Here is a 26,431-nt window from a genome sequence, read left to right on the forward strand (position 1 = left end):
AAAGTAACCATATCCTTTCTACTGCAGTCAACATAAGATCTGTTGCAACTGCTTCCTGCAAATTTAACCTTATGGTGCAAAGACTTCTGCATTTTCAAGCCACTGTTCCTGGCGATAAACTGGATTTTTTGTAAATTTTGCAGATGACATCTATATCTTCCCAATACCATGCCTGTAACATCATATGAAGTTTAAAAACAGCAAGTGCTGAATTCTGCCCCTGGGACAGGGCAACTCTGGTTGTGTGTAGAGACTAGGGAAAAAGAGGCTGGAGAGCAGCGCTGTGGAAAGGGACCTGGCTGTTCTGGTCAATGGCAAGTTGAACATGAGCCAGCAGTGCCCTGGAGCCAGGAGGGCCAATCCTGTCCTGGGGCGCATCAGGCACAGCATCGCCAGCTGGGCAAGGGAGGGCATTGTCCTGCTCTGCTCTGCACTGGGGCAGCCTCACCTCGAGTGCTGGGGGCAGCTTTGGGCACCACAATATCAGACCTTAAACCATTAGAGAGCATCCAAATGAGGGCCACAAAAGTGGTGAAGAGTCTGGAGGAGAAGATTTATGAGGAGCAGCTGAGGTCACTTGGTCTGTTTAGCCTGGAGGAGACAGAGGGAGACCCCATTGCAGTTATAAATTCCTCATGAGGGGGAGAGACAGGGGAGGTACAGATCTCTTTGCTGTGGTGACCAGTGACAAGATTAGAAACAGCATGAAGCAGAGTCAGGGGACTTTTAGGTTTGATATCAGGAGATGATTCTTTAACTAGAAGGTGGTTGGGCCCTGGAACAGCCTCCCCAAGAAAGTGGCCACAGCATCAAGCCTGTCTGAGTTCAAGTGTTTGGACAATACTCTCAGGCACATGGTGTAATTTTTTAGAGTGTCATGTTCAGGGCTGTGAGTTGGACTCAATGATCCTGATGGGTCCCTTCCAATACAGCATATTCTGTGATTATGTGATTCTATAAACACAAGTAGTTCTGTGTGGTTCTTGGAGCCAAGTTGCCTCTCAAATAGGCAAAAGCATATACTTTGTATGTGAAGCCCATTATACTGCACTTTTCCAAGCACTTGACAAGTTACTTGGAGGATTATTAACTCTAAAAAGATATTACTCAGTTGCATGTCTATAAAGTTCTTTCATCATCATTAAATAATGATGTAATCTACTTCTGTAGATATAACCATGTCATTAGTTCTTTTAAAGTCTCCAGATTTATTCTTTCCTGCAGAAATGAGATTAGCTATAATGCATGAGAATATTCTGCATTATCCACTGCTTTGTAATACTTTTTAGCTCCAATAAAGCAAAATATTTAACAAAACTATTTTGACAGACAACATGGAAATGCTTCTTCATAAGAATTCCTTTCAAATGCATGTGCAAACTATGCATCATTCTAGCAGAGGCTGCACAATCCTCTGCTCTGAGATTGTGCACCTAATACAGAGGATATAAACCCATTATAAATGTCAGCTCTCTCAACAGCATTTCATAGATACTGACGAAATATTGGATTAATCTCTTATTCTTAGCTGTTCTGGGAAAGCCCCAGATGCTGTTTTTTTCTACCTTCATGTCTTTTGTGAAAAATTTTACTTTACATCCTATTTTACATTCTGTTCTATTTCCCCTTATGAAGCTGTCATCTTTTTTTTCCAGATCTTTCTTCAACTGGTTTTATTAAGTTTAAAACTGTTTTCAACTCTTATTTTGCCTCCTTTGGTGACTGCTGATTCCTGCAGGTATGTCCTCTCTTTGTTTCACCTTGATTCAAGACAACTGTCAGCTCACCTATCCCCTTGAACAACATTATTATTTCTCTTGACACAGATAATTTGTTGTTACTTGGAATCTTGTGGACGAATAAGAGCTGAATAATGTCTCTGATATGACTCAAAGTCAATGAAGAAATAGTGCATTCTCTGCCCATGTAAAGTAGGGAACAAAGACCAAAAGACAGCTTACTCAACTTCCTTGCCTCTTTGCATTCAACATTTCTTCCCCTAAACTTAAACTCCAGAATTCTGTTCCTGGATTTATCATTGTTTTAAAGCTGTTTTCTCTGGTGTTTATGATGCTTTTCTGACTTACAAATAAACAGAACAATTTGTAGAGTGTTTTGGTCTCTCTGATTCCTATCAGTTTGGCATTTCAATGTTCACTTAAATTTCTGGAGCATGCCTCAGATGCTTTACAAGTTTGCATGCAGATTATTCAAAGATTATAAACTATCCCCAAGATTTGATTTTTTCCATAATAAACCTAAATGGAAGGTGGGTTTTATCCTCAAAATAACAAAAATGTTTATAAATAAGAAAATATAAGACGCCAAAAAGACCAGCAGGACTGTAGTACAGTCCATTCTGTCACTTGCACACCTATAGAATATATTCAGCAATACAAGAGCCACAATAGAACAGGGTGGAAAATTTGGTGTGAATCAAAACTAGATTCCTAACAACTAACTGTTCAAAGACAGCGTGAACAGAATCATAATTTCTTCAGCAGATGTACATTACATAGAAAATTACTGAAATAATGAAAATTTCAGAGATGTTATTGAAGTAGCAGTTAGTATATCCAATATATAGGCAAATCTATATTTGATAATACTAGGTACCTCTTTATCCAAGATATTCCAGTAAACTTTATTTCTTAAAATTCCTTTCCATGTGCTTGATTTATAGTACTGGACACAACTTTCCCAGTGCAATGATTTAACATATGTTATTAACACAGATAAAAACAGTACCAAATGTAAGACTTACCTGAGAAAAAATGAAAACATATCCACAATAACAAGATGATAAATTCTTGTTCAAAATGAATTTTAAATAAATATTTGCCTGAGAAATAAGTCAGTAGAACCACTTTACAACATTAAGTAGAATCATTGTGTGGTACTTTCAGTCTGTGTGACACCATTTTCATTCCCATCTATCATGAAATCTAAAGCTGGATCCTCACCTCATGTTCTTGAAAAAATCACTACACTCAGTGGGTAATCAGTTCTTGCCGAATCCCTTTCTGTGGATTCTAGGAGCCAAACTACAACCAAGCTAATACCTGTAGTTGGCTTTTAATCTTGCAACTAAAATTTTGTACTTAGCAAAAAGCAGCTGACTTGGAAAATACTTAAAGATTGGAATTTCCAAGACAATATGCAAACCCATATTCCACAAGGATAGATCAATTTTTGTTTTGTCTGTGGCATGGTATGGAATATTTTCCTCCTCTCTTAGCAATCTCAGCGATTAGCCCTCTCACTTTAAAAGATTCAGCCCCACTTGCTAATGCAAACCTTCCACCACCAGGACTTCATTATCTAAATACAGAGATCAACATATTTAAAACTTTTTCTTTATAAAATAAAGTACTGTGAACAGTACTGTTGTTGTTGAACATAGGGAAGGCACCACGTAAGACAAATTTATCATATGAAAATATACAACTATTTACAAAGTAACAACTGTTTCCTTTTTTAAAAATGCAATAAAATCCATAAACTTTGACAAAATATGTATTGTGTCTGGCTGAGAAATGAAAATAAAGGTAAGTGCTAGCAATGTATGGGATGTTTCCTATGCTGCTGCAGCAACTAAGATTAATGAACAGAGAACAAGTGTTTGACATATCACCTACCCATGGGAGTTCCAACGCCGTAACCTTTGGAGTCTATCAGGCCTCCAATCTGTGTTAGATTACAGTTCCTCTGTGTGACAAACTCAATGGTGGTCGACTCCATTAGAAATGCATAATCAGAGGTAAGCACACGTTGGATACCTTCTTCATTACTTTTGACAAGTACTGACTGCCTCCTGCTGCTCATGAAGGCCCACATCTTGTCATAAGTGGAGATTTTAGACTTCTGAAAGACAAATATTAAATGCAATATGAGTAAGAATGATATGCTTATATGAGCGAAAGCAAACTCTCAATTTGCACATTGCTCTCCTCTCAGATTTTACTATGTCAGGTTTTACCAAGGCAATTTTCTAAGCATATTTGTGTCTTTCATCTCATTTGTACTTCTCATCTTCTCCATTTAAAAATAAACAACTGGACAGATTGTCCAATGTGAAATAACTGTTGTTGATCTGTTTTTATTGTTTATATGTTTTTATGCAGGAGGAAAACCTAAAAGTACTTCAGAACAGTGGAAAACTATTAAGTATTTCACTCTAGCAAAGATAATAAATTCTGTTGTTAAGTTTTGTAGGAAAATCTGTGGATTCTGGCACAAGTGAAATTTCACTCTTATTTCAAGCACTCAGCTGAAGAGTTCTGAAAACCTAATGCATAGCATGGCAATCTGAAGTAATCAAAGCTCTCACAGATGGCAGTGTATGGAGAAAACAGTTGTGAAGGAGAGGGCAGACAACATTTTATCTATCGTACATGAGAAAAATACTTGGAGAAAGATTTTAGGTGAGAGATAATATCACTCTCAGGTCATAATAAGGCTAGTTTGCCTTACAGGAAGTAGTTTGGAAGAAATTGATGCTGTGCAACTACAGAGGAGTTGCTTCTTTTTTTTCACCTGAGTTGGTTTAAAAAGAAGGTAATTACCTTCTCTCATTTTTGTAAAACACAGTTCTTAAGAGATCGTAATGACTGGATAAACTGGAGTTATTAGAAATACTGAACATTTTATACCACATTTGTCCCATCTGTTTAATAACACTACAAACTCAAGATGTATCAGAAAATGTCCTGCAATGTTAAATTTTCCTTTCAAATAAAATGTAGAAATATCACATAAACACTAGTATTATCAGACTTTTTAAGGTGCCTTTCCTCTTTTGATGCCACCCTTAAACATATTTCTACCATCAGATCTGGAAGAAATACTAAACAAAGATTGACACTACAAACATTTCTGTTTTTCAGATGATTGGCAGCCAGAAATTTTGGCCCAAAAGAGAATTAGCAGCATATGTGGAATAAAAAGAACATTTATTTAGAAAAAGGGATTATTTTGTCCCCTTTCTGAAAAACAATTCAAGAGTTCTTTCACTATGCCTGGGGACTTAACAAATTAAGCATTTGAACTAAGTCTAGTGTCAATGCTAACAAAACTGAAGACTTTTAGTGCTCTGAATTTTGCACATTGTTATTGTATTGAACATAATCTGGGCCTGATTGCAAAAGATTTTAGTAACAATGAAAGAGGAAAGCATTTCTCTTCAGAATATTCTGTGAACACGTAGAATAGAGATGACCAAACAGATAGGGCCTCTCCTCATAGTGTTTGGGGTTTTTTTAATCAAATAATTTTTACAAGCATTTAATATCACATTGTAGCATAATATACTTCAAGAATTGCATATCAGCTCTGTAGGAATCTAAGTTAATATATGATACAGGCAGGGTGGAAATAAATGTTTTTCAATATTTGTAAAATTTTACCAGGAACCCTTCTTTAATTCTTTTATCATACAATCTTTAGCCCAGTAATTTTTTTAGCTACTATAAATAATCTGAGCAATATAAAACATTGGCAGAGAAAACAATTTTAGCAAATGGTTAGATGCTGACACATGTTGGGTGGGGGTAAGAAAAAGCCAAATGAGATACAAAAACAAAAAAACAAAGGAACTGCAATACATATGTATTTTTCTTATTTTTGTTGAGAAAAAAATAAACTCCAGGATGAAAAAATATTAGCAAGGCGAATGGTTGCTTTCTATTCAATCATTAGAACATGTGAAAAAAAATACAATGTCCTTTAAGGGACAGACTGTTCATATTATGATCTCTGATTTAATCAGCTAGGATGAAGCCACTGCTAAAAATAAAATAAAGAAAAGAAAAAGAAAAGAAAAGTAAAAGAAAAAGAAAAGAAAAAGAAAAAGGAAAGAAAAGAAAAGAAAAAGAAAAAAAGAAAAGAAAAAGAAAAGAAAAGAAAAGAAAAGAAAAGAAAAGAAAAGAAAAGAAAAGAAAAGAAAAGAAAAGAAAAGAAAAGAAAAGAAAAGAAAAGAAAAGAAAAGAAAAGAAAAGAAAAGAAAAGAAAAGAAAAGAAAAGAAAAGAAAAGAAAAGAAAAGAAAAGAAAAGAAAAGAAAAGAAAAGAAAAGAAGTAATCAAGAAAATCAGAGAAAGCTCCTGCACAGGACAGCTCATTTAGTGGAATAATTAATATGAAATGAAACCATTAAAACAGTCTACAGATGATTAATAAAGAAGAGAACACAAAACCTATAATACCAGTGCACATGGCTTACCACTGTAAAGTTGACAAGGATGACAGAAAGTGCACAAAAAGTGAATGCTTTTGCACTACTTTCTTCCACCTCTAACATCTGAAATTATGCCAGGGAATAAAGCCATTCTACTTTTGAACCCTGTGTTTGGGTTTTTGTTTTTTTTTTCATGCACAAGAGATTTTTTTTTTTTTTATCTCAAATTAAAAAACCTTCTTCATTTCATTTAGGAAAACATAACCACAAATAGTTGTCCTGTGTTTGCTAAAATACCCAGCAGACTCATTGATGAAAATCAAGAAGTCAGAACAATGAAAAGCATGTGGGGCCCATTTGACATTGAATTAAAGATAATGACATTCCAACATGCTTCCTGTAGTTATGACTGTATCATTCATACTGTTAGAAGCAGATGCTGAAATTTTACATTATGTTTCCACCTTCTTTCACTGTGTGCAAATCAATCTGGTTAATCAACCTATATACTCCATCAATTAAGTGTATTATTTTATCTGGGTTAGTTCACCATATTGTTTCATCTAACTGGAAATCACTGTTGGGAAATCCAACCTAACTTGAAATCAACCGGAAATGATGTTTGTATAAGATAACTTGTGGTGACATGATTTAGCATGCTTGTGTTCCCTCAGGAATGCTGAAGACGTAAGATAGCTGCCTATGCCGTGAATTTCACTGGAAGAAAAAAGAGAACTAACTAATAGGAAAGCTGGAAATGCATAGATTAAACAAATCTCGAAACTCATCTCAACATCGAACCTGATGCATAAAATGTTAGCTCTCACAATGACATTCAGAGGATACTGGCAGTATCATACTCATCATTCATGAATTAAACATCATTGGAAGATAACTGTGCTTGTCAGGGACCACAAATGGAACCATGGCAAAGGCTCTAAGTTAGTCATAGTCTAATGCTATGTATAAATATGAGTCTGGAAACAGAATGAGTCATTGTCAGTAATGTGTTATTTGCTGCTCCATCCTGGAGCACTGGTTTGGAAAGAAATATCTGAGCAGCGGGACTCTGGACCACAAGGTTAGAAAAATATCAGAATGTTGAAAATATGACAGAATAAACAAAGATCAAAGTACATGGAAGCAGACTTCATAATACAAGTCAAGAGTGGATAAATGCACAGTAAAAATGTGCCAGGCTAATTCTGACATTTCTCTATGAAGGAAAAATTACAGATCCGTTAATGGAGATTTTTATTTTAATGATAGCTTACAATGTCTTTCCTGGCTTCTAAAAGCATTTAGGTGCCACAGTAAATGCTTCTGCTTTGCTTTCACCAATGTAATTTTTAAACTCAAAAGAGTCTGCAGTAACTAAGGAAAGATTGAAGGTAATTAAGAATAAATTTTGAGACAAAAATAAAAAAAGTCAGCAACCCAGTTCTGATATATTTTGTGAAAGCACTCTCCACCACATGAAAATTAAATCATCAGAATCATTATGTGAGGAAAAAACCCCACATATTCCCAATCCTACTACCCTATTTTCTATTTATGACACTGAGTATAACAGCTTTGTGCCTTTTGTTTTCCTGAGCATTGCATGCTCAGTAGACACAGTCACTTTTCTTAAAGTTGATTCATGGATTTTTTTAAAGCTAAAGGTAAAATGCCCATTCATTCTGACCTCATGTAATGGGCAAACTATGAAATGTCAGTTCTGAATGACCTCACCAAGCTCAACATTTACTCATTTGCACTGACAAAAAGAATGACACATGAAGAGAGATTTGAAAAAAAAAAAATGTATGAGCCTTATCAAGGTGTCCAACATGGTCTCTCAAAACATCTTTGGTGACAGCCTGGAAGGATAAAGACTGGACAGATTGAGCAGCTACAGGTAGAGAAATGGCAAAGAAAGTGGTAGTTAACATCTCAAACCAGATTAGCATCTTGTCAAGATTTGACTACCTCAAGGGTCAGTCCTAGACCTGATACTACTCAGTATCTTTACAAGCAGTTGGGAAAATGGTACTGAAAGCACCCTCATAGAATTTGTGGATGACACAAAACAGAGAGGAGAGGTAGAAATACTGAAAGAAAGAGCTACCGTGCAGATAAGTCACAAAAAGCTTGGAAATTAGTATTACAGGAAATGTATGAGATTTAAGCAAGATAAATTCAAAGTCTATGCTGGGAAAATTAATCTCAAGCATCCATACTGGCTGGGATTTGGCTGGTGAGAGTGAATTTTAACTGAAAAGGATTTATGGTGCCAAGAAGACATCTAGCAGAACATAAGTAAGCAGCCCATCTCTGCAGCAGGAAAGCAGGCTGCAGGCAATATTAGCAGACTATAGCCAAGCCCAGAAGAAGGGAAGTGATTAATCCACAATAATTGGCATTTTTCAAGCTACACCAAGGATGCTCTGTCCAGGTTTCTTTCTCTGAGTTCAAAGAAATGGTAAAATTAGACAGTGCCCACCAAGGTGATCAGAAGATTAGAGATCTTAACTTACAAAGAAAGATTTATATAAAATGGTGTTGTTCCTAGAATGGAAGGCTTACAGAGAATCTAATCACCTTCTTCCATTACCTAAAGAGAATGTTAGAGAAAAGTCTGAAGGTACTCTCTTCATTAGGATGTGTGGGGACAGCATAAGAGGCAATAGCCAGCGCTGCCAATATATATTGGCAGCGCTGAGTATATAAGGAAAAAATTCTTCACTATGAGAAAAACTAAGTATTGGAACATGTAGCTCAGAGAAGTCGTAGAATCAGCTCACTGGAAATATTTGAGACAGCTTAATGCAACTTTGAACAAATTAATCTAACACCATGCACCCTGAATAAGTTAATCTCGCACCATTCTTTCAATTAGACAGGCAGATCTCCTCTAACAGAAAAAACAGATGTCCTCCTCTAAGAGGCCTCTAGAGATCCCTTCCAACTTTGAGTTCTCATTGATTTCTTTGATTCTTTATCAGTATGAACTTATGTACAGTAATTAATTAGTTTCTGGAGACTTCAAATTTTGACCTTGAGCAATTTCAAGAAAACAAAACAAAATATATAATTTCCTGTTTTGGAGAAAAAAAAAAAAAAGTGAAAACAAAAGAAACAAACCAAACAAATCCCAAAAGCATTGTGAATTTATGTGGTTCATACATCAAGCCAAAGGCAAGCACATTATTATCCAGACGAGTGTGTTTTCCTGTCTTTTTTTCCTTTTCATTCCTCTGAAACACAAGTAGACTCATCCCAATTGACTCATCCCAATACATGACCCTTTGGAAATCCTGACCACAAGTATAGGAAACTTAACTGTTCATAAAGTAAGCTATTTTATTCATTCCTTATTCTTTGTAAGTTTGATGTCTTGTTTTGACATATGACCTAAATCTACATAGTTGTGAAATAAACTTGAAAATATATTTTCTGATGTTCTTAATAATGGCAGAAGCAGTAATGTAGCTCAAGATTTTTTTTCTAAACATAAGAAGGTTAGATGTCAAATTTAGGTGAAACAAATGTTATAGTCAATCCTCTTACTGCTCATAGACGTTCTAAAATATCTGGGATATGTCTCCAGTATTTTAGGCCACAGAGGATTAGTACCATTAATAGAGAGATCAACAAAGTTAATTAATGGAATACATTTCAAATCATAGTGTGACAAGCTTAAAACTGAGAGAACAAACAGCCTAAGGTATCCTGTAATTCTCCTGAAGTATTATCAATACAGCAAAACTCAAAGATAAGGCTAAAAGAATTTTAACAGTAGAATAAATGAAAATAAATTGTACAGAAACATAAATTGTTCACCTGCCTGTAGTCTCACCAAATGGAAATTTGTAAAGGCTGATTGCTACTGTTCAAATGTGGATATTCTCAGCTCAGTCAGAGAGAAAGAGAAAGGTTTTCTAACCAGGCAAGAGCCTGGGAAGCAGTTGGGAAAGAATGTAAATAATTCTCTAAATCTCTCTTGTTGTTCACATTGTTTATAGATACGTTCTGCTACCGTGCATCATTCACTGCACACCAATGGTGTGAGAGGTTTTTACTCTAAGACCAATGAAATTAATGTTCTCTATACAGAGCAGTGCATTTGAAATAAATCAGAGTTCATTCTCTTTGCCTTCTAAGTTGGAGTCTTTCGTTCCTGTCCTGCTCAACAGCGACATTCAAATACCTATCAATGACCACTGCTCAACAGCGACATTCAAATACCTATCAATGACCAATGATGTGTTTTCTCCATTGTGTACTTCATATACTTTATTGTTTCTGTAATGTATATCTGTGTAGACTGATCCACCTCTCCCAGTTCTTAATATGAAACTGAATTCTTGGGAACAGGTACTGTTTTCTCCAAAAAACTCAATGTTTCTGAAGTGGACAACAATGATCCATTACTGGGAGTTCTGAACTAAATAGTAATATAAGAATATAAGTAATATATGAAAATAATGATAAATACAGGAATCAGAATAAAAAATAACACTTATTATTAATTTTTTAGCTTTATATACTTAATTTTTGGCTTTCATTAACCACTGCATGTCTTGTTGAAGATACTTTGTTTTAAATAGTACACTTAAATTTGTTGTAATGACCAAAACAATTTCTAGTTTCTCAAAAGTCTTAGCTAATTCTATACTCTAAAGGTGTTTTTCTGAGGCAACTAAAGCACTATAATTACTGATGTTGACATAGCTGAATTATGTGTAATACACAATTTGGTCTTAACTGCATATCTGCACCTGGTGCTTCTACAGGATAATATGATGCCATGCACAGTCCAGCCTTAAATCAGCTTAGTTGTCCTCTATCACCCAACAGATAAACTTAATTCAAGTGAGCTTCTGTGTATCATTTAATTTTTTTACAGTTTAGCAAGTAGTTATAAATATCAATCTCTTTAATACAATATTTTTTCTCTATTGTTTTTTAGAACTATTAGACTAGCTTCTTCTAAGTCATCACAGAAAAAGGAAAAAGAAACTCTTTTTTCATCCTGGTCTCATTCACTAAAACCCTCTGGCCTCAGAGTATTATCTTTCTACTTTTTTTTTTTTTTTTTTTTTTTTTTTTTTTTTTTTCTTTTTTTCCTCCTATTTTTTCAGAACCACTGAGGCCTGAAAACCCCTAAGTGAACCAGACAATTTAGATTTTGTTGTGTCAGCATAAAAACAATAAAAGTAATGCATACAGCATTCTCTCCTCCATAATGGCAGTTTTTATGGTCCATAGAGCACAAATGAAAAGAGGAAAGGTGTTTCTGCCAAGAATAGAGCTACAAGGAGTGAAAAATGTAGTGCTCAGAGAAAGACATTTTCACTCTTCCCTTGATTGTGCTGACTTTTTGTTTTAAAACACAAAGATTTTGAACAAATGTTAAATATTTCAAGTAACCTATTGTTAAAACCCCCAAACTTTAATGCTATTGAAATAAGTTTTTGCTATCAGCTTTAACCTGGAAATAGATAAAGACTTCATAGCTCCAAAATCACTAATGGATTTCAGAAGACTTTCTTGCCTTTTATACCAGAATGATATATAGTCCTCTACTGAATAATAACTAACATCACAAGAGTTCTTGTAAAATACTGTGGAAGATGACGAGTGTCATATATCTCACACTTCTACAGGTTTCTTCTTTTATAAGTAGGAAAAAGAATTTAATAAAACTTAGTCTGTTTCTAAAGCATATCCTCTATTCTGGATGTTTCTAAAGCTAAACTTATTTCTGCTCACTCTGCCTGTTTTGGGATACAAGTTGCATGTACAGAACGCCATACTTCATTTGCACTGTATCTGAAAACAATGTCATTTTCGAAAAGCACTGTCTGCATAGTGTTATTGTTGGAATTATGCATGAAGGTCACAAATACTACTTTAAATATTACCTCTAATAGAGCAACAATTGTCATAATGCCATATTTTAACAAATGTATTCTCACAGCATCGATACCTGTATGAGACATGTTTGTGCAATATTCAAAGCATAATTAATATGTGCTATGCTCAAAACATTGCTGCTGTTGAGATTTGCTATAAACTTCTTTGGCAACATTAGAAGCCAAATTCAGCATTTCTTTGGTCAAAGATCTCTTTGAATGAGCAGAAGAGATAGAAAACCCATTAATTATTATTGATCGTTTTTTTTTTCCCCAAAATACCCCATAGTTAAAAATAAATATGTTTCATTGTCTCCACAGGTTTCAAAAACTTAATGGAATTTCCACAGTCAGTTTTTTCCTAAGGGCACCACTCAAGCAGCAGAATTAGCATTAACTATTGCTTGTAATGATGATCATCAAAATGAGCCTCCTTGCACAGACAGATTGTTGGGTTTTTTTCTCCCAATAAGTTCACCTAACATCTCTGTTGACAAATATAAAAAAAACTCTACATCCAAAATGGCCAATAATTTTCAGTATTTCTTCACAAAATAGCTCATGTAAAATACTTGCAGTCTATACATTAGCATAAGCCACCACTGAGGTATTTTGCAGTGGGATTTGGTTTAACATTCTGTACTTTTTTATTACATAAAGTAAATTACCAACCACATTGGACCATATGTGCTAACAGCTGAGTCTTTCTCTGTACTTTTCTGACCTTGGTGACTAGAAAATTGGAGTTAATTCAGGCAAACAGGATTGATGCCATATGTGTTTTTTATCAAAGGTGTAGAGGAGTAGTGGGATACTGATCAGTAGAATTTTTTGTTAGCAAATCTGTCAGATCTTGGAAGTTTTATCTTTAAACACCTTTAGTTTCCTAAACATACTTGAGAAGATAAGCAACATAACACTTAAGGAGCTGCTTCCCTCCAACAATAAAAAGAATTTAAAAAAAAAAATAATCTAAAAGATCTGGAATTAAAAGATACAGTAAAAGACAGAGGAACTTTTCAGGCAAACTAGTTCCTGATGAATACGTCATGAAGAACTCATCTACACAACTAAATGAATTTACATCTTTTCAGTTAATTATCTGTACAGAAACCACAGACAATAGCAGAGTTATAAGATGTAGCTTTGAGTACTTTTTTAGTACTGATATATAGAGCCCCTACTTAAATTACCAGAAGCTGATGGAGATAATTGTATTGCTGATAAAGCCATATAACATGTCAAAAGTTAGAGTAAAATATAATTAATGTGTTTACTTGCATCCTGCAATTTGGACATCTGTAGTAAGTGAATCCAGGCAGTATAAATGCAGTTCAACAGAGAAAGGGATATAGTATAGCTTTTGAAGACTAAGTTCTACAAAGGCTCTGCTTTATTTATAATTGGCAGAACAGGGGGAAAGAATTCACTTTCCAGCATTATTAACTTCTCAATTTGAATTCTTTTCAGAAGAATTGCTCAAAATTAGCAGCAATAAAGTAACTGAAAATTTCCAATGAATGAAAATGTGAAAACAAATTACCAGCTTGTTTGACCACCCAGTGATTTTAATCATTCATGTTAATATTAAATAATACAACAACATTCAGTAATAGATTATTCTAAGATTTCTCTGGCTAAATCTGTGCCAATTACTTAATTATTGCTCTTAAAAATGCCTTCATATGTAACTGAATGGTGCAGAACCAGAATTTGGGAGAAAAAAGTATCATTTTGAGTAGCACTCTTCATGTGTGATCTTCATTGAACATTGATGTATTTATAGTTGCACATGGTAAAAGCAACTACATTTTATAATCTATGCATTTTGGGGGAAGAGCAGAATATTTTATCAATAATTAAGCATTTCAAACATGGCTTGAAATAATTACTCTGTGACCTCTGACATCCAAGCTCTAAAATACAGTGAAGAGAAGGAACAGGTATTTGAAATGTACTGATGTGGTGTAGTGGAAATCTGTGTGCCATCAGAAAAAAATTGTGTGGGCTGGTATGTGATAACTCCTAGAAAATTTACTGTTAATGATCATAAGGGAATTGGAACTCGATGATCTTTAATGTTATTCTAGTCCAAATCATGCAATAATTCTATGATTATCCAACTGCCAAGGGTTCTAGACATTTTCTTCATGGAATCTCTGGGTGTAGCTGTGCCTCATTCTGTTTCCCCTGTCAAACTGTCAGGAAATTGATCAGTTGGACAGAAAAGTAATGCTGCTATTCATCTAGTAAACAGCTAATGGGAAACACAATTTCTGATGTTGTTTGAGAATCCATTAAGTTGAATTTAGCTAAATTTATATTATTATCTCTGCTAATCTGCTTACAAAAACAAGCCAGCCTTTTCAGGATGCTACCAAATTATCTTGCTGAGTAGTTTCCAATAATAACAACTGGGACTACAGTGTTTGACTTAGTTCCTTATTTTGTTTTAATTGAAATATTTGAGAAAATTCCATTCTAGGGAATTTTATGGAAACTAGTTTATGAGCAGCCATTTTAGAAACCTCCAATAAACAATAAGTAAATACGTATTAAATTTCAATTTAAAAAGCTAACAACTTTAATGGTGATTGACTTAATGTTTTGCTGTTCACATGTATTATATAAGACTGAAAAAAAAGGCAATGAAATCAAAAATAGAGTGAAAGCACCGAAAACTCATTTAATTCATTCTGCATTATATACCATAGTACTTATCCCACTACATCTAGTTCCCATATAGTTTGACAAAAATGAACAGTTGCACTAATTGTGTTTGTGATTGTATTTTAGCACATAACTGATACCACTGTCAATGTGTTATCATGAGTATACTATTTTGTGTGATCCTTTGGTTGACCCCTTCACTACTCACAGTTAGGGTTAAAGATCAGACAGATATACTCTTAGTTCATTTTAAAATAAATAAATAGCTGCAGATAAGTGAGACATTTTCTGACAATGAGTAAATTAATAAGGAAAAATTAGGTGCTTTAAGGTGTAAATCTCCATAAACAATTTTGAACTTGTCATAAGAACTGAATCAACTTTTATGGTTTCATCTTAGCAATAGCTAACTTCAGTAAAATATATCAACACTGAGCAATCAATGTCATTTCTCAAGGGGACAGGTATTTTAATCTTATTAATTTCCATATATATTCTTATAATTTGATTCTGGTTTATGTTTATATGACAAAGTTGCACTGAACCTTTTTTGACGGTGACAACTTACTGAAGATCTCTGGGAAAAGTATATTCATGTTCATCATGACAGAAGTGATAGTATCTATCAATTAGCCCATGCTTTCTATTCAGATCATGACAGTATTTGCCATAATGCTATGATTAGTTTTTTCCTAGAAAATATATTCTATAGCCACCTGTATCCCTTGCAGTGTTTTTACTTTAAATATAAAAATGTAAGAAAGCAATTATTATGTCTAAAGAAACACCAAACAAAAAAATTATATACAAACCACAATCACATAATTATAATATTTTCTTTACATTCTAATTGCTCTCTATTTGATTTCCTCATTTTGAGCTAAAGAATAAAGAAATCCCAGTAACTTGCTTATTTGCTCTACTTACTCTAGGGTTGCCAAACCATATAGCATGATATTTCTGGGTTTGTTTGCAATCAACTATTATCCTTATCGGACTTGAAAGTAGGAGTGAGAAAATTCATGAGTTGAGACAAACACAGTTTAGCAGGTAAAGCAAAAGCTGTGTGCACAAGCAAAGCACAAGGAACTCATTCAGCACTCCCCACGGGCAGGCATATGTTCAGCCATCCCCAAGAAAGCAGAGTTCCATCATGTGTGCCCATTAGTAGGGAAGACAAACACCATCTCTCCAAACATCCTGTCCCTGCTTCCTTCTTCTCCTCCCAGCTTTATATGCAGAGGATGCCATATGGTGTGGAATATCCCTTTAGTCTGTTGGGGTCAGCTGTCCTTGCTCTGTCCCCTCCCAGTTGTTTCTGTACCCCAGCCTATTCACTGGTGGTGTAGGGTGAAAAGCAAAAAAGGCCTTTGCTCTGGGCAAACACTGCTCAGCAGTAACAAAAATGTTTCTGTATTATCAACATTATTTTCAGCTCACACCCAAAACATAGTCTCGTATGAGTTACTGTAAAGAAAATTAACACTACCCCAACCACAACCAGCACAAAGCCATAATCTTTAAAAAAATGTCTAGCATGGGTTAAAGACAGCAAAAAATTTGAAATGGCTCATCTATTCCAAGAGGAGTAGTGCTGACACTGAAGCTGGTAAGGGAAGGGAGACCCAAATTGTTATGTTTTATTAATGCAATCACTGTTCCCTTCCTTAATACAGTTTGGTAAATTTCTTCCATTGAAGTCCAACTCCTGGTCCTGCTCAAGATTGCCCCTAGAGTCATGCCATGCGGCTAAGAGCATTGTCCAAACACTTCTTGAACTCTGACAGGTTTGGTGCTGTGACCACTCCCCTAGGAAACCACTCCCAGTGCCCAACCACCCTTTGGGTGAAGAAGATTTACCTAATATCCATCCTAAACCTCCCCTCACACAGCTTCAGGCCATTACTTTAGGTTCTGTCACTGGTGAGCAAAGATGAGAGATCAGTGACTGCCTCTCAACTTCCCTTCATGAGGAAGTTGTAACTGAAATGAGGTATATCCTCAGTCTCCTCTTTTTCAGGCTGAACAAGCCAAATGACCTCAGTCCCTCCTCATCCCATCTTTTTTATATAACCTTTTTGTCTATATCTTCAAGTACAAAAAGTTAACACATCTCCATTTCCCCCTTTTACTCCACTGTTTTCTTTGCTAGGTACAATGACTTGGATTTAGACTCTACTTCTTATTTTAATTCCACCTCCTCTGCTGTTTACAGATTGAAAAGACAAAACAGCATCCCTGTTGCCTCCAATACAGGAGTAAAAGTAAATAATTTAAAAACCTTTTTATTTTTCTGTAGTAGTTAGTAAAATCAGTCTTAGTTCAGCTCCTTTGTTCAAAACCAAGTTTTCATAATTCTGTTTGATCTTTTGCCAGAATTTTTCTTAACTCCCTTCCAACTGATAAGACAAAAAAACCTCACTGTTATCTCAATATTCAAGTCTGGAGTGCTTGTCTTAAAAACATTTACTGAGAATTCATTAAAACTTTCCTACTATGCCTTATCAATCTGAACCTGATTTTGTGACCTTTATGCCTCACTTTAAAAATTTCAGTCTGTTTTAAATCACTAGCTTAGCTGTCTTTTTTTCCATTTGCCTGCACCAAAATGCTCCTTGTTCACCTCAACTCTTTTGACCCTCACTCCCGTATATTATGATTAATGCATAGAGAAGAGATATGTTAAACGTTTGCTTTGACCAGCTTATTTTTTCACTTTCAGTTTTTTTGTTTCCTTTGAGTCTTTTTTTTTGTTATGTATGAAGTTACTTCAGACTGGAAGCTGACAAGAGGCTTAAGGCAATCTTATTTTCTCTCCCTTTAAACAAGCTTTATCTAAGCAATACCAAATGCCATAGCCGCAGTGCAGTACCTTTTCTTCTTGATTGCAGGGCAGCCCATTTACTTGAAATTTCAAATGATGGAGAAGGAACTAATACAAGCTCATGCATACATTTACTTGTCTTTGGGATCAACCTTTTGAACTCTTTGAAGACAATGCTTAAGCTATTTCTTACTGTCTACTCAGCTCTCTTAGACTAATTTACAGGTTATAAGTTAGTCTACTTCTCCGCTTTTATCATCCATTAGAGCAAATACGTAATGCTTGGAAAGATAATAAAGCTAGCAAAGTACACACATCAATGGATATAAAATACACCAGCTCACTGAAACCATCTCAGTTTTTAAAAATCCTGCCTAAGCGTTGTGCAAGAGTTGCATTTATTTACTTCTCTGGATTCTAATAATCCCTCAGAAATTGAAACTACAGCTATTGTCTTTTAAATACTTTGTCTAAATAAATTATTTTTTACTTGTTTTTCTGATGTCTCAGGATTGTGATTTTCCGAGAGAAAATTAAACTTCCAGACATTTCCAAAAATGTTTTCCCTTTAAAATTACTGTAAAAAAAATTGAATACATTACATATTTCAAATATTGTATATAATGCACTCAATATATAAAGATTGTCTAGACACTCAAAAATGAAATTTCCATAAGTATTATAAATCTGTGATGAATTGTATATGGTGGACAATTTTATTTTCCAATTGTGGAATATGAAAAACATACACCTAGGTCAGAGATCTTTAACAGAACTCCAGACTGTGTTGACTAGTTTAGAATGAAGTCCAAGCAATGGTCACAAATAAACATCAGTGTGAAATAAAAGATATATTTTTTGTGAACACTCAAATATAAATATTATGAACCCTCTGAGATAACACTCAAGGTAAAATTTCTACTAGTCTTTCTGGAATATGCTTACTCCACTTGACTAATGGCATGCAGTATATTCCTATATTGTACTAAATGTTTCAGTAATTCATTAAAAAGACATTCAATAAAGAAAATAATTAGTATTAGCAAATTGATATTAGTAAATTATGTCATATAATCAGGGAATTATAAAATCGTTTAGGTAGAAAAAGAGATATCTTCTAAGGCACATCTAGTTCAACCATGATTGTAACACTGCCAGGTCTACAACTAAACTATATGACTAGCCCGAAGTGCATGACTCCATGGTGCAAATTGGTTCAAACTTTATAATGGATTAATAAAAAGGCTCATATTGATTCATGAAAGAGTTTAGGTTGGAAAGGACATTCTAAGAATGTCTAGTCCAACCTTCCTGCCCTGGATAGGGACTTCTTTCACTAGATCAGGTTGCTCAAAGATCTGTCCAATCTGACTTTGAACTTACTGCTACTCTCTTCTAAGCAATGTAACAACTTATGTTATCTGAACAATCAAAGAAGGACTATGCTGAAGTAGTAGTGTCCATCTGCCTAAGTACACATACATTTGGAAGGTGTTTTTTCTTAAAGAATCATCTACGACATTTTTTTCTGAAGCATCTTTGGTGTTAATGTCTACAAATGGAAAATGCTTTCTAAGTTATCAAGTTGATGTCTTCCGTTTGGATAGTACTTAATGGATTTTTTTTCCTGTAGTATTTGAACTCTCAAAATTTCTTAGAGAAAAATAAATTTGGTCAACATTTCTGTTAAGAAAACCTAAACTAAAAATATATTACTCTTCTAAAGATATCTTAATGATATTTTTTGTTTCCTTGTTTGATTTGAAGGGTGAGATGTAGCTTAACAATTTTTTAAAATAAATTTAAGCTTAATCTCTTAAAACAAAATTTATTTATACAAATAAATAAATAAATAAATGAAATTAAATGAAACTATGTCTGTGTCATGTTTCAATTTGTCTGAACAGAATATTTTGTTTGGTTTGCATTTTCTCCTAAATAGTCCATCCATGACAATTAAGATTTTGCCTCTGTCAGAAACCCAGTGTGAGGAACATGTTTTGAAATCTAAAATATTTCTTCAGAGAAAAAAAAGAACAGATTAAAGTGACAATCAGTATGATGTTATACATAAAATCCTTTCTGATGATCCAGGACAAGCCTGACACTCCTATCTTTAAAACATTACTTATTTTCAGAATGTCATTGACATTAAATGAAAATCCTCATTTTCCCTTTCTTTATGTCTCCCTGCCAACTTTATAGTCACAATTAATATTCATGTAAAGAGATACTTGACCCCCATAATCACTATTTATTCTTATTAAAGAAGAGGTAAAGTCTAAAAATAGTTTTGAAGAGAGCATAAAATCATAGACAAACTCAGTGAATTTGGATATTAAGCACTTTTCTTTATGGTGGCATTCCTTCCTTCATTGCATTACTCCTACCAACTTCCAAATCCCTAACTTAGCCAATGCTTAGCCCTTTGGAACCATATATCAGTCCATTTATCTTTATACACAGATATAGATGCACCCCTTGCTCAATCTTTTTGTGTGTTTGTACATAAAAATACCATATTTCTGTGTGGTTTTATTTTTATAATGTATTTCTTACAGATCGTAGATGGAACACTGAATTTAAGTAGACTAGATAATTAGGTTTAACAAATAGTCTCTCTATGACACAGCTTCTCTAGAGCATTCTATATTTTAAGAAAGAGTTAAGGAAAGTTAGGTATTTTGGACCTTGAAGAGCATAACAAAAACTTTCAGTAGAAGATATTGCAGCCATGCAATATCATTCTTAAAATTTGATGGATACTAATTCCAGTGAATCTCTACAATCGACACTTACATTCAAAGATTTTCAGAAATATTCTGTCTGCTATGTCGAACTAGCTAAATCACTTTTTGTCCATTTATACTTCTGTACACTTCTCAAAAGTATGCAGGAATTTATATCTCCTTATACATCTGCAGTGATCTGCAAGAGATAGGTCATCTGCAAGGGTTGAAACTATCTCCTTTGAAAAGTCTTTAGAAGTAAACTCCTCATTATCCTTTCAAATATATGACCTGTGGCTAGAAAGCTATAGGTGTTCTGACTAGATCAAGATGCAATCTATTCCGGAAAAAATACTGACATAGCAAAATTTGTTCTTCACAGAAGAGAATTTAAATTTTTCCTTTATCCAAATTTAACATGATGAGCTAAGTGGTGGAAAGGGAGAGCCAATAAGGAATATGATGATCCTTCACAACAGCAAAGGATCAATTTACTTGTATTAAAATAAAGAGGACTTTTCTTATGCTCTTGATGAAGCTTAAGAGCCTATTTCATTGCTTATAAGTAATGTATAAATATTTAGAGAATGCTGTAAATTTAATTTGGCTATAAAAGTAAGGTTACACAGGTGAAGTTTTCATTTGCATATTCAATTTGAGCCTTACTCTAACAAAAAAAAAAAAAAGTAATTATCTTTGTTTATCTGTGTTCATAAGCATTTTCCCAGTTGCCTACCACACTCAGTATAAAATATAAGCTTCTCTATTTTTGTCAGGATTTTTGAGACAGGTTAAATATGCCAGAAAAACAGACAGACATCAAGACAGACCCAATATACTAATATTGAGACTAATAATTTCAATAGAGCTATTTCATTCAAGACCAGATGAGGATAAGAAGCTACAACCTTGTACCTGTATTACAAGAATTTGGATCCTGAGAAATGTCAAATGACTTAATTTTCGCAATTCTCAAAATTATTCTCAAAATAATAATTGTTATTAAGTAAATATTTTTTTCACCATTCTCACTTTGTTTTTTTCCACATCCCAGTAAAGGGGAGTGTATGGGAAAGGGAAGCAGTAACTACTTCTGGTCTCTGAAGAAATTTTTTCATTAGACCTATTATCGCTGTACAACTTTGTTGCTAATAGCAGTCACTAGCAGAAAAGTATATATAATAGACATTTAATGACTACCCAAAAATGAGAAGACACCTACTGTACAGTGTGACCTTGAGTTGCTAAGAAAAGGAGTTATAGTTAGAAATAAGCTGGATAAGTCAGCTCACCAATACCAAGCTTTGTGGAGCAAAAGATGGAAGAGGAAAGGCAGTTCAGTGATTTGATAGAACAAATATTCAAGAAGGTGCACTTCAAACAGTTTCCAAGGTAACTACCTCTGTGGCTGGAATTTATAAATAGGGGTACAAACAGGGTTTCAACTATGATACTAAATACAATCAAATATGCAAAGGAAAATAAATAATTAAAAGAATGGAAGGTTGAATGAAAAAAATATGGAAATTATGTTTAATTATAAAATATACTAAAAGAATAATATTTTTAAAAATTGCTGCATATGAATGGTGTCAGTAGTATACTCACAGTGGCCTGAAAAGCATTGACAAAGAATATAAAATTGTCTACCAGAAGAGTATTTGGAACAAAACTATATGACTTTATAAGCAAATTGGACGTGCATGTATGTGTACATCTGATTTGTATAGACTGTATACACATACATGAACACATCCACACACTCTGCTCAGGTTATCTGATATTGCTAAAAGTGCAAGAGATCAAATTTATCGTATAGTTGATATACAAAGTTAATCAAGAAAACATATTTAATCTGGGCTGTGAATTTATCATATAAATATTCTCTTACATTGTGAATATTATTTTTACTGACCCTTTATTTAAAAATATGCCTTTCCAAATGCCGTATTAGTTTTCCCTTATGATCTGACTGAATTAAAGCTTGCTGGTTATGGGCCAATATCTACTTTAACCCCAGTACTTTTGATGTTACAACAAAAGGATTCCTCCCAAAGGTAGTAAAAAAGACAAAGAGCAACAGCTAGATTGTCATGTAAATACAAGCACCTTTGAGCCAAAACAGATTTGACAAACTTCCCAAAATGATAAGAAGCAGAGATGATTCAAAAGATTAAAAATTATTAAGGGGGATTTTGTGTATGTGTGTGCTATCCACGTGAGCCTAATGTGTGCAGGCATGTTGATGAAACTGAAAGCAACTTGAAAAATTGGTGTTTGATATCATTTAAAGATTTGAGTTTTCAAGAGTGACAGTTCTTTATATTTTTCTGATGCATTTAGCAGAAGAGAGAAGAAGCATGTTGTAAACCTGACTGTTGCATCAAAATACTTCAAACTGCTAGAATCTGGCTGCCTGAAATCCTAAACTCCTGCTAGGTTATGAGGTCATGTCATGGTGAAGGCCAGTAAATGAGTATAGATAATAATATGGGCATGGAGAAATGAAAACTCATTCAGAACAAATGGTGCAGTATTACTTTGAAAATTTTCCTGGAAGTTCATCTTTATTTCATAAAAATTAAAAAATATTTAAAATATTTAAATGTATAATCAAATTATTCAAACTAGCCAAGACACTTTTCTCACCTCAAAAAGACAAAATGTATCTCTTTACTGTCAATACCTATGAGTATTTCAGATTTTTGTTAAAGATTATTCTTTAACAGAAGTCTATTTGATAAGTTTTATGGCTCTCAGTTTTGGGTAAGGGATAGTTTGCTTTGCTATTATTGTTTAAATACATTTTAAACTTCCAGGTATACTTGTTCAGAAGAAACATGGAGGAGAGGAACTCCCTGTTGCTGTAGGAGCAAAGACAATGCACAGAAGCAAATCAAAAGGCAAAATTAAATAATCAACTTCTTGACTATTATAAACAGTACACTTCCATTAGAATTTCTTACATCTCTTTTTTATGTTCAAAGTTTTAAAGCATAATAGGGCAATGCTTCTGTCACTTCAAGATGACATGAGCACAGAGGAAAGAGTTTGCAGAAAGTGCAGGAGCATCATATGTTTAGTGCTTGAGTACATAATACATACAGGAGGATTCAGATATTTAGGTATTTGCATAGGTAGATATTGCACTAAAGTTCACTGCTCTTCCTAGTATGTTTAGAAAAGAATTTCACACACATACTATAACATACAGGATGTATTTATATCATTGTGGATTTCTGCCTACTGAATTTGAGGTAACAGGGGTCTCTGTGAAGAAAGCTGTTGTGTTATGCTAAATCCAGCCAGTAGATCAGCAGGTGTTAACATGCAGTGAGAAGAACAAATAGATCAAGCAGAATTTAGGCATTCCGTTCCAGGACACAGAATCTAACATAGAAACCAAACATATAATTTTTTTCATAATAACTAATTCTCCTAATATTTAAAGGGGACAGACAACTATTTGGAAGTTGGTATGGAGAATGTATGACTAAAAAGTCTTAGAAGTCTTGCTCTAATATTCTTCAGGAAGAATAGAAGTAGGCCAATTCATATATGATCATTTTCAAAACGCTTGATCTTTTCAATTAACATCATATTTTCATTATATTTTTGTGAACTCTTACATGAGCCCAGAGAACTTGGTTGCATGATCTTGTTTCTACTGTAACTTTCTACACTAGCAAAAAATAACATATCAAGGAAAATGTGATTACCAGCAGATTAATTACAAACATCCAAAAAGTCAGAGGGACATAAATCAAGAGCATAATGTATGCATTTTTTTATTGTTATTGACTCTTCTCCCATCTTACTAAGTCTCTAAGATTTATACAGGAAATAAAGATGAAATATAGTAGTTTAATCAGATTTCAGCTTTCATTGCTTTTACTATGAATTTAATGCAGTGAAAATAAATGGATTGTAGAGAGTCATTCAAGCAAGGGGGTTTGACACTGCAAATTTTCTGTTATAGCATGGCTTGAATCTTAGAAAACAAATTGACGAATCTCTGATACAATATATTTTTATCATTGTGCAAGCTGTGAATGCTTATAGCCTATGAAATAATAACCGTTCATCTTTTAAAAAAAAAACATTTAATAGAATTTCAACCTCTGAGGACTTAATCATCCACAATTTTCATTCTGTGACAAGCAGACTTCAAAACAAAGTAACTTCCTTAAAATCTTAACTTCTGTTGTATTTTAATACTAGCTCCTCTTTAAAGACCTCTGTGACCACATAGTCCCAACTGTTGCATCAGATCTTGCATGGTGAAATCATGACCATTGTGCAGGGCATCCTGGGGATTTTCCTGCTTGCTTCTCTTACAGCTGTCAAACAATAACCCTCCTATTACTCCTATTACTCCTGATACAGTGTTTATCAGAAGCTGACTGGGGGTTGAGAGGGATGGCAAGGACGGGAGGAGAGAGAGAAGTAGAGTATAAGAAATACACTTGCAATGCTAAATACAGGCAGCTGTCAAAAAGCCTCTAAAGGCTGTTGTAATTTTCCTGCCATGCAGGGCCAAACACAAATAAGGTGCCTAATCAAAATAAATGAGCCCCACAGCAATGGGAAAACAAAATTTATGTATTGAAAACAAAGCAAATGTTCACAATTTATTTGGGAGAGAGAAACTTTATCTAATGAGATAAAGTTCTAGATATCTAATGAGATATCAGTAGCTGATGAGAGGTCAAACACTTCTGATAGAAGTCTTTGGGATCAAGACTTCATCCCATACTTGGAATAGGAGCTCTAGTGGCAGGAGCAGCAGGAGAGCAAGAAAGATTGAGTGAAGACATTCTCTGCAGGCTACCAATTTTCCAGCCTCCTGTCAGACACTGCCAGACTGCCTTAGTAGTACAAAGATACAGAGAGTATGGAGAGATAATAACCTGAAAGTGAGCAATTTTCTAAGGGAAGAAACAAGATGAGGTGAACACCTAACAGCTGCCAGTCAGAATTAAATGATACTGTGAGGATACTTACCTGACAGCTGATGAATAAAAATTTAGCAGGTCTGCACAACTTCTCAGTCTGCATTTTTGTATATAAATTGTATTAAAAAATATTTTCAAAATATAAAAATTAAAATATTATTACTGAAGACTCCCTTTTCTCCAAATACCTTATTATTTGATAGAATTATTTAAAGATAATTATATAATGGGGTTTTCACACTCTCATTCATTGTTAGACTTGCTGTTTCAATTTATTAAATTTATAACAATCATCAAGTATTTTTTCTGTTGTGTCTGGTGGTTTTTACCCCCAGTGAAACTGGGAGAAAAATCTTGACTGGAATCAAATAGCACACACTATTACTCCTATTAGTAGGAGTCAGGTAAATTCCAGGAAATCAGCAATAAATGCTCTCATGACCCATCTTAAAACAACTTTTTCACCTCTGCTAAAATTATGATAATTTCTGATGACAATCTACCATGGTTTTTAATTTTTTCTCCATCATGTATTCCTGAATTATTTTTAATTTCTAGACTAATCCTTACAGTCAGCCTATTATGAGGAGATATTGTATTTTAATATGAATTACTTTACACTATGCTGAAGAATAAAGAAATTTTGTTGAGACGTAAGTGAAAAAAGGAGCTATGATATTACCACTGTGATCTCTTTCTGATAACATTTCTAGGATTTGTTAAGATAAGTTTCTACTACTGTGGGAGGATTCTATTTTCTTTGCCTAATCTAACTGTACAGTAGTCTGAAATAATATATTTCCATATACATCCATGTGTGTTTTTTTCCCTCTTTCCTGTAATTTGATGTCATGTGATTTCTATTAAAATCATGCAGAAAATTAAGGCATTGTGGACTGTTCCCTCCAATGGCACAAATTAAGTATGAAATGCCATAGCATGACTATGGTCCTTGTTTTTAAAAATGTTATTTCACGTCATCATTTTGGGTTTTAATTTTACTGATGAGTAAATTAAATGACCCACCAAAATATGGAGAAAAATCTGTAAACTCTCCCCAGTTCACAGATTTGTCAGGGGGAAAATGACATGTTTTGGTCCTGGTATTTCTGAAAATAAATGGCTCCTATGTATGACAATGCACACAATACCTCTCAGCCTAAAGACCAGACGTGTATTT

At 34.1% G+C, this 26,431-nt stretch overlaps 1 protein-coding gene across 1 annotated transcript in view; it reads right to left on the bottom strand.

The window, feature by feature from the left end:
* The window catches only part of GRIK2 (glutamate ionotropic receptor kainate type subunit 2), a 356,820-nt gene that overhangs the window by 32,017 nt on the left and 298,372 nt on the right, over positions 1 to 26,431 (bottom strand). The window contains exon 15 of the mRNA XM_053973181.1: positions 3,639 to 3,864. Coding sequence (XP_053829156.1) covers positions 3,639 to 3,864 — 226 coding nt within the window. The remainder of the gene's footprint in view (positions 1 to 3,638; positions 3,865 to 26,431) is intronic.

The sequence above is a fragment of the Vidua macroura genome, chromosome 3, assembly GCF_024509145.1.
Source record: "Vidua macroura isolate BioBank_ID:100142 chromosome 3, ASM2450914v1, whole genome shotgun sequence".
Taxonomy (NCBI): domain Eukaryota; kingdom Metazoa; phylum Chordata; class Aves; order Passeriformes; family Viduidae; genus Vidua; species Vidua macroura.